Below are 15013 nucleotides of genomic sequence, written 5' to 3' on the forward strand. Positions count from 1 at the left end.
GGTGGAGACCCCAAATGCCAAATGCCAGGGAGTAAACTAATGAGCTGACTCATGAACTATAAACCAGGAGGCAGCTTGAAAACTTTACCCTCACACAGGTCCACTCACTAACATCTGTTGCAACTCTGGGATGTGCCAGGAACCATGCTAGGTTCTCAGATAAAACAGTGACTAAAGTACATGGAAAGAAGCAGCTGGAGAGTGAGCACATATACCATGGCCCTGCAATTCCACCCCTCAGTATGGACTCAGTGGAAACACAGGCATACGTACAGCAGAAGACATGAGTTCAAATCTCACAGCAGCACAGGTTGGTATCCCCTATCCAGAGTGGCTGGGACCAGAAGTGTGGAAGGTTTCAAATCTCTTCAGATGTTGGAATAGGTAGAATGAGGTGGTTTTCCGGAGCTAGGACCCATTTCTAAACACAAAACTCTTTTTTATGTCTCATGCATACCTTATTCGTGAGAGTAAAGGGAATTTTTATGTAATATCCCTAATAATTTGTACACAAGACAAGATTTCATAGTATAAAATTCTCTACTGGTGGTGACATCATATTGGTAAGAAATTTTATATTTTGAAGCATTTGGGATTTCCAGATTAAGCGCACTCAGCATTGATAATAACTCCAAACTGGAGACAACGCCTAAATCTAGCCACACTAGAATAAAATGTGATCTATCCTTCCAATGTGGGAAATACTGGTGAGGGAGATGGTGCCATCTGCCAAGGAGCAGACGCCATCCAGAGATAACCCAACGTGTGGGCTCCACAGAGAAACGGCACAGATTTACAAAGAACCCACCACTATCTCAAGAACTGAAAATCTGTAGTAATTCAAGACACTTCCTATGACAAGCGGGCCAGATTTCTCTGGGGCTGACTTCTGTCCTAGGCTCTGCAGCAACTTCTACTCCACAGTGAATCTACAGAAGGCAGAAGCTGGTCCTTCCACCTTACCCTGCACACTCTTTCCTAATCCCCGTCTTTGCCTTTGATCTTTCTCTCACACACACAAGCTGACTTCTGTACAGAGAACTCAGAATCTCTGAGCTGATTTTATTTACAAGTAAAATAAATAAAAGAAAAAAAAACCCACTGCTATGTATAACAGGTGCACCTCACAAGAACAGGGGTAAACAAAATAAGCCAAATAAAAAGCCCGCGTGCCATATGGCTTCACAGGTAAAATTCATCTTTGTAAACACGTATTTTTAAATATAAACCAGACTGACGACAGACCTGTTCCAAACTCTCCAATAGCGAGCGGCTCACTGTGCCTGGAATAAAGTCCCACAGGTGTGTCAAGCTGGCCCCTGTCCATATTGTACTGAACATAGTAAAACTAACCTGGCAATAGTAAAACTAACCTGGCATAGGTCCTGTGAGAGTGGGAAGTAATGAGTGAGACAGGTATGAGGAAGTAGGATTCCAGACCCAGCCAGCCTACCTTCCTACCTTCCTACCTTCCTACCTGCCTGCCTGCCTTGATGGTGGGGATTAAACCCAGGGCCCTGGGCATGGTGAGGCAAGAGCTCTGCCACTGAGCCACACCTCCAATACAGAACTCTCTCTTTCTTAATCTAGCCCCTGAGTATGTTCACTTTATGATAATTCATCAGGGGCACACATGGGACTAGGGCACACATTTATCAGTAGTACATTAGTACAGTAAAAATATCTGCATGTTTGATCTAGTATGGACTCATAATGTATGTGCTTATATATGATAAAGTACATCACACGCATACAGCTTGATACCACAATCACAAATGTTAGCTTAATGTTTCCATATCTGTGATATTTGTGTTTATAAAACATTTCCATTAAGATTTTACATTTAGAGCCGGGCGGTGGTGGCGCACACCTTTAATTCCAGCACTTGGGAGGCAGAGGCAGGCAGATCTCTGTGAGTTCGAGGCCAGCCTGGGCTACCAAGTGAGTTCCAGGAAAGGTGCAAAGCTACATAGAGAAACCCTGTCTGGAAAAACCAAAAAAAAAAAAAAAAGAAAGAAAGAAAAAAAAAGATTTTACATTTAAAAACCAAATTAGAAACTAAAGGAACTGTGAAAAGTTTATTTGTTTGTTTGTTTGTTTTGAGACAGGGTTTCTCAATGTAGCCTTGAATGTTCTGAAACTCACTATGTAGACCAGGTTGGCCTTGAGCTCACAGAGATCCACTTGCCTCTGTCTCCCTAGTGCTAGGATTAAAGATGTGAGCCACCACACCCAGCTGAAAATTTAAATATTTGACCACTTTTCTTTGCTGAAGGAGACACACCTACACAGATCACACATACACACACACACACACACACACACACACACACACACACACACACACACACACACACACGTACAGAGAGACACAGACACCTGCACACTGAGTTCTTGTTTTAGGATTTGTTTCTATAACCATCCTGTCCACCACTTTCCTCGGTTTCTCCCTTAGAGAGGTCACCTGAACGTGAGCATGCTCTGTTAGCTCTCTTCCGGCAAAGGAAAACAGAAACTGCCCTGAGCCCAGCTTCTTGTGCAGCTCTCACCAAGATGACCTGAGCACGCGCCATCACTTCCCGCACCTCAGCTGGGCTTCCATTTCCTCCCACCCACAGCAGGGGCTCCTGGGGAGTCTCTGGTGGCCCTCCAGCCTGACTGGTGCTCACCCTCCCTCAGTCCTAAACACAGCTGGCCCTTTCCTTCTGAAAGATGCTTTCCAGCACCTGGGAATGACTCTTGCCTGGCTTGCTCCCACTGGCCCTGGCTGCTCTTTCTCAGTTCTCTCCCCACCTTCACTCAAGCCCTACATATGATAGCTGCCAGGCTTGGTCTTCACTCTTTCCTATCTTCATAACTTCTGTGGAGAGCTCAGCCAGCCTGAGGCTTTCACTTCCATCTCTGTGCTGGTGGCTCTCCAGTCTCCATCTCTAGTCCCTGTAGTTCTCATGTTGTTACAACTGCCTCGCAGGAGTCCCCAAAAAACCTGCCCTGAATTATGTGGCTCCTTTCAAAACTGACCCTGCTCCTACCCAATGCTCTCCCATCCTACCAACTGTACAACGATCCCCCTTGTTAGTTATACCTTAAACAAGGGCCAAGGCATCTTGGATCGTTTCCTTCTTTTATATGCTGCATCCAACACCAGCAAAGTCTGTTAGTTCTCTCTACAATCTGACCATCTGGTCCTCATCACATCTGTCCAGACCTTACAGCCATAGACACACTCCTGATGGGCCTTCCACCTGACCACATGCCCACCCCCAGGGATGGATTCTTCATGCAGTAGGTAGGGCAGACTTGAAATATAAAGCAGGGGCTGGAGAGATGGCACAGTGGTTGAGAGCAGTGGTTGCACTTCTAGAGGACCTGGGTGGTACCTACCTAGGTGACTCACAACTGTTTATGACTTTAGTCCCAGGGGGGTCCGACAACCTCTTCTAGTCTGAGGGCGCTGCACACATGTGATGCGCAGACAAACATGAAGGCGAAAACTCACACGTATAAAAATACAGGTTACAAAAAGTGAACATGCAAACCCTATTGATCACCGCCCCACTCCACATTTGCCTTCACTATCCACTTGAGGTCAAGTCCAAATGGCATTTCAGAGGCTGTCCCATCCACTTCCCATCACCCTCCTCCTCACTCACTCTGTTCTACGGGTGTGGTTTCTTCTGCTCCTCACACCATGCCACGCTCATCTTTCATAGCATCGGAGATGAACATATTCCCAGCCTTCTGCACAGCATGAGTCCCCTGTCCCTGCTCAGGACTCTACTCAATGTCACTTCCCCTGATGTACCCTCTCTGTACCTCCCTGTCCCCAGTCTCTGCTATCTCCTTCCCTGACATTTTACCTCTTTGCCTCTGTCCCTGCTTTAAACCTCATCACTGCCTTAGTTTACCGTCTGCCCCATGCCGTAGTAAGCTCTGTGGGAACAGAAAAGGGATGCAGTCGTTCCTCGGAGCCCGTGGGGGATCAGCTCCTGCAGATGCTCAGCTCCTGCAGATGCTCAAATCCCTCGTAGAAAATGTTGTCCTGTTTGTATGTAACTGACACACACCCTCCTGTGTATTTCATACTCCTGTATGCTTTAAGTCACCACTCAACTGCCTAGAATACCTGATGCAGTGTAAATGTTGGTATTGTTAAGGGATGATGAGAAAAAAGTCTGCACGTGTTTAGTACAGGTGTGAATTTTTTTTCTATTTTCCATCAATGATTGATTGACTCTACTGATGTCCAACTTGTGGGTCAAAAGGGCCCACTGTGTCTGTGGGTAGAGGGTCATGGATGGGCAGAGAAGAGGCAGGGAGTGTCAGGAAGACCCCAAGAGATGACACACCTCTTGTCAGGACCGGCTCTTTCTGTTCATGTCTACGAGGCACCAACACTTTCATAATGAAGAAGTGCAGGGAAAGAAAAGACAGTCAATCTAAGCACATACCCTTGTCCTGGTGGCAGACACCGTTGGTGAAGACAGGAGAGTCAGGTACCCGGGCCACGGAGGGGCAGGGGGCAGAGCTCCAGGACAGCAGGCTTCCCCTCGTACTGTTGTTGTGGCTCCCAAGCCTCATGAGCCAATGATCAGACAAGGAGGAGCTGGTGGAGCCTGCGGAAGACGCAAAGGAGAGAGCTGGACCTGGCACATCCCCAAGGAGCCTGCAGGTAGGGGCAGAGAGTTTTTCCACTCCCGGTTCCAGGCCAGCCCTAAGATTCCCAAAATGACTTCTGTCCCTCAGCCCTGGACTAAAAGAACCAGAAGGGGAACTACAGAAACAAAAGTAGTCGGGCAGTGGTGGCACACACCTTTAATTCCAGCCCTTGGGGGCAGAGGCAAGTGGATCTCTGTGAGTTCAAGGCCAGCTTGGTCTACAGAGTGAGTTCCAGAACAGCCAAGGCAGTAACACAGAGAAACACTGTCTTGAGAAAAAAAAAAAAAAAAAAAAAAGTGGCTGGCCAGAGAAGCCTGCAAATGGGACATCCTCAGAACCATGGTGTTTAGGTGAGACTTCCTGCAATGGGACATCCTTGGAACTATGATGCTTAGAAGCCTGCAATGAGACATCCTTGGAACCATGGTATTTAGTGAGCACAGGAAAGATGATTCCTTGGTGCATTCAAATGTTCCCTATGAAATTACTTGCTGCCAACTCTGACTTCCTAAATGTGATTATTTTTCCAGAGCCAGATATATAGGATTTTAGTAGTCACAGAAAAAATATTGTCAGAGTGATAACATTTATCCTCAGGACCTATAGCACCGGATCCTATAGAACAACATATAGTGAACATACCTCAAGTTCAAGAGGGCATTAAGAATATCTTCCCTCTAGCCTTCTCTAATAGGTTTATTATTATTAAACTGCATATTACTTGGGGGTCTTATTGTATAGCTCAGGATGGCCCCAAACTCATGATTCTCCTGCCTCAGCTTGCCCTGTGATGAGATCATAGGTGTGTGTCACCATGCCTGGATCTAAGTGTTTTATTCTTCTTTCAATATCTGCCTTTTATAAATGGAAGGCAGGCTTGTGTCACTTTGATTCGAACCTGAAGGACTCTTTATGTTCTCTGGCTATTTTCTAATAATGACTAGTGTTGTATACACAAAAGTACATTCAGGTGTAAGTGTCTACAAACTCACAGAAGCCAGGGGAAGCCATTGGGTACCCTGACCCATCACTCTCCTCCAGGGAAAGCCATTGGGTAACCCTGATCCATCACTCTCCTCCAGGGGAAGCCACTGGGTACCTTGATCCATCACTCTCCTCCAGAGGAAGCCATTGGGTATCCTTGTGGAATATCCCTACACACTGTGTGAATATAAGTTGCTGTGATTGTCTTAATAAAGAAGTTGACTGGCCAATACCTGAACAGAATAAGGTTAGATGGGAGAGCCAAACTCAGAATGCTGGGAAGGAGAAAGGCAGAGTCAGAGGAGAGGCCATCCAGATGCAGAGGAAGCAAGATGTTTAAAATGGCCACATGACAAAGCACAGATAAGAAATTATGGTTAACATAAATGTAAGAGTTAGCTAATAACAAGCCTGAGCTTGTTATTATTGGCTGAGCATTTATAATTAATAGTAAGCCTCTGCTGGATATTTGAAAACTGGCAGGTGAGAAAGAAAAGTCCACCTAAAAATGGTGCCCAATGTCCAGGGCCATGTACATCTACATAATGCCTGAGAAAGCTTTTTAAAAAGGTTCTAAATGCACATAAATAGAGTCAGACATAGCTTCCTAGCCTCATGTCTCATGTCAGTTGCTCTGCAGGGATGCACCTTCCCAGCCACTGCCTGCAGGCTTGAGCCACCAGGGCAGTACAGGGATGGACCTCCCAGCCACTGCCTGCAGGCTTGAGCCACCAAGGCAGTACAGGGATGCATCTCCCAGCTTCTGCCTGCAGGCTTGAGCCACCAGGGCAGTACAGGGATGGACCTCCCAGCCACTGCCTGCAGGCTTGAGCCACCAGGGCAGTACAGGGATGCACCTTCCCAGCCGCTGCCTGCAGGCTTGAGCCACCAGGGCAGTACAGGGATGCATCTCCCAGCTTCTGTCTGCAGGCTTGAGCTGCCAGCGAGGTGCAGGGATGCATCTCCCAGCCACTGCCTGAGGGCTTGAGCTGCCAGTGCAAGTGCTGCCAGAGTAGCCTCGCCAGCATGCCTTGAACTAGGCCACATGGCAGGTTTAAGTTTTGCTCATGCTGAAAGAAAAGATTATAGATACGCAGTAAAGACAGATCCAGAGAGGAAAAAAAACCTCTAAACGGTTACAGTGTGCTTAAAAATATGCAGAGACTTGGCAGAGAAAAGACGAAGGATAATATACAGTCATAGATTAAAAAATAGTTTAAAAATAGTAAAGTCATTAGAAAAAAGGCATAAAGCCATACCAAATATAATAAGCCACGTAAAGTTGGGAAATACACAGAGTCTGGATCCTGTATGTTATTGTGCTGCCTTTGAATTTTTATTGACTGCTAGTGAAGGAGCGATCTCTACTAAGAGACATTTTATTATGAAAGTTACTAGATTAAACCAACCTAATATTTTAAAAAATATCTTGATTTCAAAATGGAAGTCAAAAGATGTGTTGCCTTCGGGGAGAGGTTATGCTTTTATTTCCACAGGATATGAGAGGTTGTGGATTCATTCCAGATTGATATGGATCAGGTTTGATTGAGGAAGACCCCCTGAAATTCAGGCTACAGAAATAAAATAAATAAATAAACCTAGAAGAACTACAAAACAGGTAATGTGTATTTTACCTGCTCAAATATAAAAAAAAATCATCTTTAACTGACTTGTGCACACCATATATTCCATACTTGTAATGGGTTACCTTTAAAAGTTTACGTATTTTCAGAACAAGGGGACCAAACACCAATGAAAACAGATGGCCCAGCATTTCAAAATGCCTCTGTTACAGTCTCCTCAAAATTCTACACCCAAAACAACTTCACAGCTGCTGGAACTTCATGGACTACTCTAGCTGGGAATTTATTACTATCCCAGTTTTCTTAAGGTTCCCCCAAAGAATACCAGTGCCCCCAGACAATAGGAAGTAGTTAGAGAACAACACCTACATTCCCAAAATATTGGTTATGAATGTTTGCTATCATTTAAGCGGGGTGGTTACAAGTTGTTATTGATAAGTAAAAAAAAACAAAACAAAACAAAACAAAAACAACTAAACAAAAGAGATTAGATCTTGGGGATCTCCTTCTGAAAAGAAAGGGGGGGTAAAAAAATGATAGGATAAAAGGGTAGATTATTGAATCTACTTTTAAACCAAAAAAAAGAGAAGAGACTACTAGTCTTAAATATTTCACACTGGTATGGATTTTAGTATATTGATACAAATTAAAAGTTAATTTTATTATGCTGTTTGTATATTTCTACTCTTGTTTGTTTCTGTTTATGAAGCTCGTTTAAAATGTACTATATAATAAAGAAATACAAATTAATAGTCATCTATAATAGTCAAACTTATAGTCATATTAGGTATGTTTTCAAGGTCATACACAGATATATTTAGATAGATAGATGGTCTTCAAACACTTCAAAGACCTACAAAATATGGCATTTAATATGTTTAATAACCTAAGGCTTTTCATGATAGCGAGACACGTCTGCTCCTGGCAGCACCAATTTATTTCAGAGAAGATGATGGGCATCAAAGAAACTCCATATGGAGTTTGCATTCTTTATGGCAAAACTAGCCATTTAGGCAAAGAAACTGCCCTTGCCTCAATTGCTAACAGTATGCTGTCCAAACTGGACCAGCAGGACATAAAAGAAAGCGACTGCCAGACTTTGCCAAGACAAGGTGGGACAATCCTTCAAAATGTCCTGCTTCAGAGAAAAGTCTGTCAGACATTCTAAGTTTATAGGCCAAAGACAGATGCCCCACGATTACAGAGGAACTTAGGGTGACTGTCCAGGCAGCTTTGATGTCCCTGTCATTAGGTAACATTTCATCCTTCTGGGGTCTTTGACAGAGCTGAAGACTAGATAGTCAGGTAAAGTTCTCCTTAGATGATATGATAAAAGATAAATTGGGTATAAAACTTTAGTATCACAAAGATAAAACAGATAATAGAATATTTTCCCTAATTTTGCCAAATTCAAATGAACTAGATATTGTAACTGTAATTCTTACTTGATAACTATTTTTGTTGTATATAAATTTATTGTGTTAAAGTTAAAACCTTTCTTTTTAATCAGACAAAAAGGAGGAAATGTGGAATATTCCTATATACTGTGCGAATATATGTCACTGTGATTGGTTTAATAAAGAAGCTGACTGGCCAATAGCTGAACAGAATAAGGTTAGGTAGGAGAGCCAAACTGAGAATGCTGGGAAGGAAAAGGGGGGAGTTGGAGGAGAGGCCAGACAGACAGAGAGGAAGCAAGATGTTTAAAATGAGATAATATGCCACGGGCTACATGGCAAAGCATAGACAAGAAATATGAGTTAGCATAAATGTAGGGGTTAGCTAATAACAAGCCTGGGCTATTGGCTGATCATTTATAATTAATATTAAGCCTCTGTTGGTTATTTGAAACAGGCAGGCAGGATCCATCACTCCCCTCCAGGGGAAGCCATTGGGCGCCCTGATCCATCCATCACTCTCCTCCAGGGGAAGCCATTGGGTACCCTGATCCATCACTCTCCTCCTTGTTCCTTTAAGCAGAGTGAATTAGTGAACCTGGAGGTAGGCTGGCTCCCCCTCTCTCCATTGCTGACAGTGCTGGGATCAGAGGAACACAGGTAGGCACGCCTGGCTTTCTCTTTAAAATCAAATCTCATGCTTACACAGAAAGTATGCTCTTACCCATGGGGCCATCCCTCCAGTCCTGATGAATTTCTGTAATGCTCTTTTGTCCCCAAAATAAGGATGGCTATTTTCTAGTGTGGTTCAAGTCACGTAATAGTGTTACACGTTTTCCCCTGTACTTTCAATTTGGAAGCTCATAAATCAATTACTGGGAAGCCACTAGGCAGGTGTATTTTCTAGAAAGGTCTTGTGCTTTTACCTGCTTCTCCTTTCCTAACAGTATTAACACAGGTTTACATGGCCCACACTTAATCACTTGTGGCTCAATATGAGACTCTCACATGCATCAGCTGCCCCATATTTACAAAAAAAAAGTACTGTTTCCCTATTTCTTGATGTGGGCAACTGGCTAGGAGAATAGAAAACTCCTATTTTCACACTGGCAGACAGAGTTCTTTTTTGATCCTTGTTCACCTTCCTAAATGCTCAAGTGAGCATTCCAATGCCTTCAAAAGACAAACCACTTAGAGAGAGAGAGCGAGAGGAGAAAGAGAGAGAGAACGAGAGGAGATAGAGGGGGGGGAGTGTTTTTTTATGTGTGTGTGTGCATGTGTATGCATCTGTGCACATGTGTGCCATAGCACATATGAGGAGGTCAGAGGAGAACTTGCAGGAAAAGGTTCCAAGGATCAAACTCAAGTTGCCAAGGCTTGGTGGCAAGCATCCTTACAACTGAGCCACTTTACTGGCCCAGAGCATCCTAACTCTCAATGTGACCTCCACACCCCACACCCCACTGAGCTCTGGCACACACCTCTCATGGAGCTGCTGGCTGACCAGGGAGGGATGCTGTTCCGCTTCTGATAGAAGAGGATGTAAGCTCCCCTGGTGTTGACCTCATCCTCTCGAAGGGGCTCCACCGTGCTGTCGTCATAGCTGTACCACTGGCCATCCAGAGAGTTCCGGCAGTAGGCTGTAAAGGTTCAAACCCCAATGCTTAGAGCCCCAAGGCATGAAGATGCTCCCCTCTCGCAGAACTCAAAAATGGTCAATCTTAAAGCAGGATGACAAAAATGCCTGTTTTTAGCTAGAATTGATTTCTTTGACACCAGAAGAAGACAACCGTTTCACAACTAGCAGGATCTTGCTCAGGAGTGCTCAATGCAAAGTGAGTGCTCACACTGCCATCCTATCAGGCAGTCATCCCTAACACAGAGCCTCATGTTACAAGGCCAGGCAGTGATGTCACCCATGGCTCACCCATCTCTAAATGGCCATGGAAGAGAAAATAAGGACTCCTGGTTGGGACTCTGGTATACCTTTTCCTACCTAAGGACTGGAGCCCAACATTTACAGAAAGATGAAACATAATTCCAACTACCTCCAACCAGCTACAAATACCCTGCACCCGGCCCTCAAGCCCAGTGGGCAGCACTGGAACCCACTAGTCCTGAAGTTAGCCATCTTTTCATGACTGGTCAGTCCAGCAAATACCCCAGGCCTTACAGGACACATGTGGCTACATCTATGTCTTACTTTTCTTGTTGCCACCTTTAAAATGATATTTAAAAAAAGAAAGAAAACAACCTTTTAAATTTATGGATTATACAAACCCAGGCTCTGGGCTGGACAGGTCCCATGGGCCCTAATTGGCTGACCTTTACATTCATCCCAGCTCAACACCCAGGAGTTCACCTTTGTTCTTCTTTTCCCTCCTGCCACACCCCATCCCAAAGCCATTCTTACTAATGGTACTCCAAATACATCTAGACTGCTTTGTCAGTACCCAGTGCGAACTCTCACTTGAGGCTCAGAAACCACCTGGAACTGAAATCCTCAATCGCATTGCATTCTACCAGTCTCCATAGAAGAGCCATTTTGTAAAGTACACTAGGTGATGTTTTTATTCCTCAACATGAGACCTGGAGTTGGCCACTGTGACACAGTAAAATGGTTCCTGAAACTCTTGGGTGCTCCAATGTGTGTCTTCGTTTGTGCTGGTGATCTTATGTGATGGCTGTGGCCTCCTAGTGGTTTCAGGGTGTGGTCAGTCATCAGGAGACCAAGGAAGCATCCACAGGTTGGGATTTTTTGAGCAATTGAGGGGAGAAAAAAGCCAAAGACCAGAAATAGACCCAAACACAAAAATGTCGCATCATGGAATTAAGTAGACTTTCCACTTAGTAATGGTCTTGTAGCCATTGGTACATGGAAGTAGAGGGTGGGGACATCAAGAAACCTCAGATCACAGACTTAAATGTGAAAATCTAAAACTTCAAAGCACTGGGAGATAACACAGGAAAAACAGTTCATAGCCCCACAGCGAAGAGGGCTTTCCGGCCACACCTCAAAAGTCATTATCTTATCCAGAAGTCATAAAAGAGTGAATGATCATTTGGCTACCTAGAATAACAAAATGTAAGCCTTCTGCAAGACAAGCAACCTAAGGCACTATTGGGGCGGATGCTACAGGAGACTGCTAACAACAGCCATGTAGGAAAGGGTCAAGGACACGGACGGGACATTCACAGAATAGGCACACAAGGTCCTCCAATATGGAAGAGGCTAAAGCTGAGATGTCATCTCCTCATTTGACTGGTAAAATTTTAAAGGTGTCTCTGTGCAGGATGTGGTGAGCTCTCCTACAAGGGAAGTATTCTCTCTCTCTCTCTCTCTCTCTCTCTCTCTCTCTCTCTCTCTCTCTCTCCCTGTCTCGAAGATGTTTCTCTGTATAACAGCCCTGGCTCTCCTGGAACTTGCTCTGTAGATCAGGCTGGTCTCCAACTCACAGAGATCACCCTGCCTCTGCCTCCCGAGTTGTGGGATTAAAGGCATGCGCCACCATACCCAGCTTTACACTTTAATTTTTTTTTATTTTTTTTAATGTGTGCGTGTAGACACATGTAGCATGAATCTTAAAGGTTCTTACTAATAAAATCAAACCTGAGCCAGATATTGGGATGAACACTGGAAGATCAGAGAGACAGAACAAGCCACAGCTATCTCACCTCGCCAGATCCTCAGCTGGTCTTGTTTCCTCAGACTGGAAGCTTCTGTGTCCTCATCCCAATGGCTCTCAGCTGAACTGCTGCTCAAAAGCCTGAAGCTTAACCAGCCAAATGCTTACTTAACCAGCCAAATGCTTCTTGTTCCTGGTCCTCACGCCTTAAATACCTTTCTGCTTCCTACCATCACTCCCTAGGATTAAAGGCTTGCTTCCTGGGATTAAAGGCATGAGTCACCATGCCTGGCTGTTTCCAATGTGGCCTTGAACTCACAGAGATCCCAGAGGGATTTCTGCCTCTGGAATGCTAGGATTAAAGGCGTGTGCTATCACTGCCTAACTAGTGGCTTTTCTGTTCTCTGACCCCAGATAAGTTTATTAAGGTACACAATATTTTAGGGAACACAATACCACCACAGACACACCCATACCACAGCACACATGTCAAGGTTAGAGGACAACTTGAGGAATTCTCTTTTACCATATGGGTCCTGGGGATTGAACTCAGGTGGTCAGAACTGGTTGCAATCCCTTCCAGCCACTGAGCTATGTCAGCAGCCAGAAGCAAACACTCACTGCTGGTAGGAAGACAAAGTCCTACAAGCCCCTTCCACAGGGCAGTGTCACAGCATTTGTCAAAATGCAGACCCAGGGCTGGGGGGGGGGGTCCTGTTCAATGGTAGGGTGCCAGCCTACAATGCTTAAGGCCCTGGTTTTGATGTGCACACACGAGCACACACACACTAGCTACCTAGCTATCTCCATTCTGAGGTTTCACTCTATCATAAGCTTGTCATGTAGGAAATAATACACGTCAAAGGTTACAGAAGCAATACTGCCAAGTCAAAGAATGGGCAGTGTATGCCCGAATCCTCCGTATACCAGTGTGGAAACCTCCAAGCTAGATGACCAAGTGAAAAAACCCAGCTACAGAATTATATACACAGTATTCGACTCTTGTGCTTAAAAATGGGGGACAGGGTAAAAACTTAAGGGTCTCTATGTTGTCAATTTAAAGATATTTTTCAATTAAAAAAAATAGATACAATGAAGTTTCCAGAACTGAAGAGCAAGCACAGTGCCTCCCGAGTCCTGTGAAAAGACCCACACAGAAGGGCAGTCTAGGAAATTCCAGGGCACCAGGGATAAAGGACCTAAAATCTTCCAGAAAGCAAGTTAGATCCCCGACAAAGAAAATGAAACTGGCTGGCTCCATCTCCAAATATTCCTCACCTCCATTCTCTATGGAGCATCCCTCTCCAAAGACTATGAGACAATGACCATCATCAACCTAGAATTCTATGTCCAACCAGGCTGCCAGTCAAGGGGTGCAGTAAAGGCATTTTTAAACATGAAGTGACTCAGAATGTCACACTTCCATTGCCCCCTTTTAGGAAGCTAGAAGGTGTGCTCCTCTAAATGAAGGAGATAGCGATTGTCTATGGCACCCGTATGGAGAACCTACAACCACCACTGTACTAACCCAGCGTGATTCCTAACTTCATTCTCAATAGTTATTCTTAGACCCATACATAAGTTGCTCTCATAAGTTCTTGTCTAAGAAACTTCTCTTTGCAATAGACAGAGACCAATCTAGAAAGCCACAGATGATCAAGCTGCAGAGAACAAGAGACCATGTGATACCCAGCCTCCACTGGCACATCCACAACACAACTGCACCAAAGGCTCGGGGAACATTGAGGAAGAGGGGGTGGGAAGACTGTAAGAGCCAGAGAAACAGGAAGTCTCCTGTGAGAGTGTGTCTCCCAGAAATGTCAGGGAAGCTAAAGACATGAAGTCTTAACCATATGGCTGCCTGAACAAGACCTGAACAAGAACACCAAGAGATATGCTAACATGGAGCAAGGAACTCTCACAGGGCCCCAACCCTAGACAAAGACTGCAAGCAACCAAGGAAAGCTGAGATCAGAAGGAATAGTCTTTCCTAGGGAAGACCCCCTGCCTGCACCACTGATCATCTAATACCAAGTGGTCAGGCCTGAAATCATATATATATACATACGTAACCTTATACAGCCTGAGCAGGTTGTATTTACATGTTTAGGGATAGATATGTGTACACACACATTATAATTAAAGAAAAAGATGCCATGAATTTGAGAGAGCAAGGCGGTGTACATGAGAGGGGTTTGGAAGACTAAAGGGGGACAAATGATATAATAATATTTTAATTTCAAAAAAGTAAAAATTATTATTTTTTTAAATCCCAAGTAAATACAGCAGAAAAGATGCCTCCCAAAATGTATATCCACACATGTTTCAAGGGATCTGTGCTGAGCTTTTTTTAGCCCAGAGGAAAAAGACTGGGGATCTGACTGGACAGGGTCCTCCAGACTGAAACTGGTGGCCCCTCTCACCTGGTGGAGGATGGATGGGGTGTCACAGCAGGGCGGCATGAGGGTCACCTGGCACCCACTATCACCTTCATATAATGAGCCAAGACCCATCCTGCAGCCTTCCTCTGTTCACCCCCGAGGTCCTTGTTTCTCTTTCTCTCCGCGGGCACTGTACCAGCCATGGGCATGCCATCAGAGAGCACATCCCACACCTCTCGTGAGGCTCCCAGGGATCAGCCTCCACAACTGTGTACCCACTGGACCCTGAACCGCTGCTGCCAACAGCTCCCCTACAGGCTTCTGTGACCGCCAAGATGGGCTAGAAGGAATGCCATGGGTCGAGAAGGGGTCAGCCACACTAC

At 44.8% G+C, this 15013-nt stretch overlaps 1 protein-coding gene across 2 annotated transcripts in view; it reads right to left on the bottom strand.

Annotated features, from left to right (window-relative positions):
- Usp43 (ubiquitin specific peptidase 43) overlaps positions 1-15013 on the bottom strand; it is a 68263-nt gene that overhangs the window by 11534 nt on the left and 41716 nt on the right. For both annotated transcript variants that reach the window (XM_006973502.4, XM_006973501.4), the window contains exons 13-14: positions 10105-10263; positions 4452-4616 (exon numbers count right to left, since the gene is read on the bottom strand). In XM_006973502.4, coding sequence (XP_006973564.1) covers positions 4452-4616; positions 10105-10263 — 324 coding nt within the window. The remainder of the gene's footprint in view (positions 1-4451; positions 4617-10104; positions 10264-15013) is intronic.

This window comes from Peromyscus maniculatus, chromosome 8 (assembly GCF_049852395.1).
Source record: "Peromyscus maniculatus bairdii isolate BWxNUB_F1_BW_parent chromosome 8, HU_Pman_BW_mat_3.1, whole genome shotgun sequence".
Lineage (NCBI taxonomy): Eukaryota > Metazoa > Chordata > Mammalia > Rodentia > Cricetidae > Peromyscus > Peromyscus maniculatus.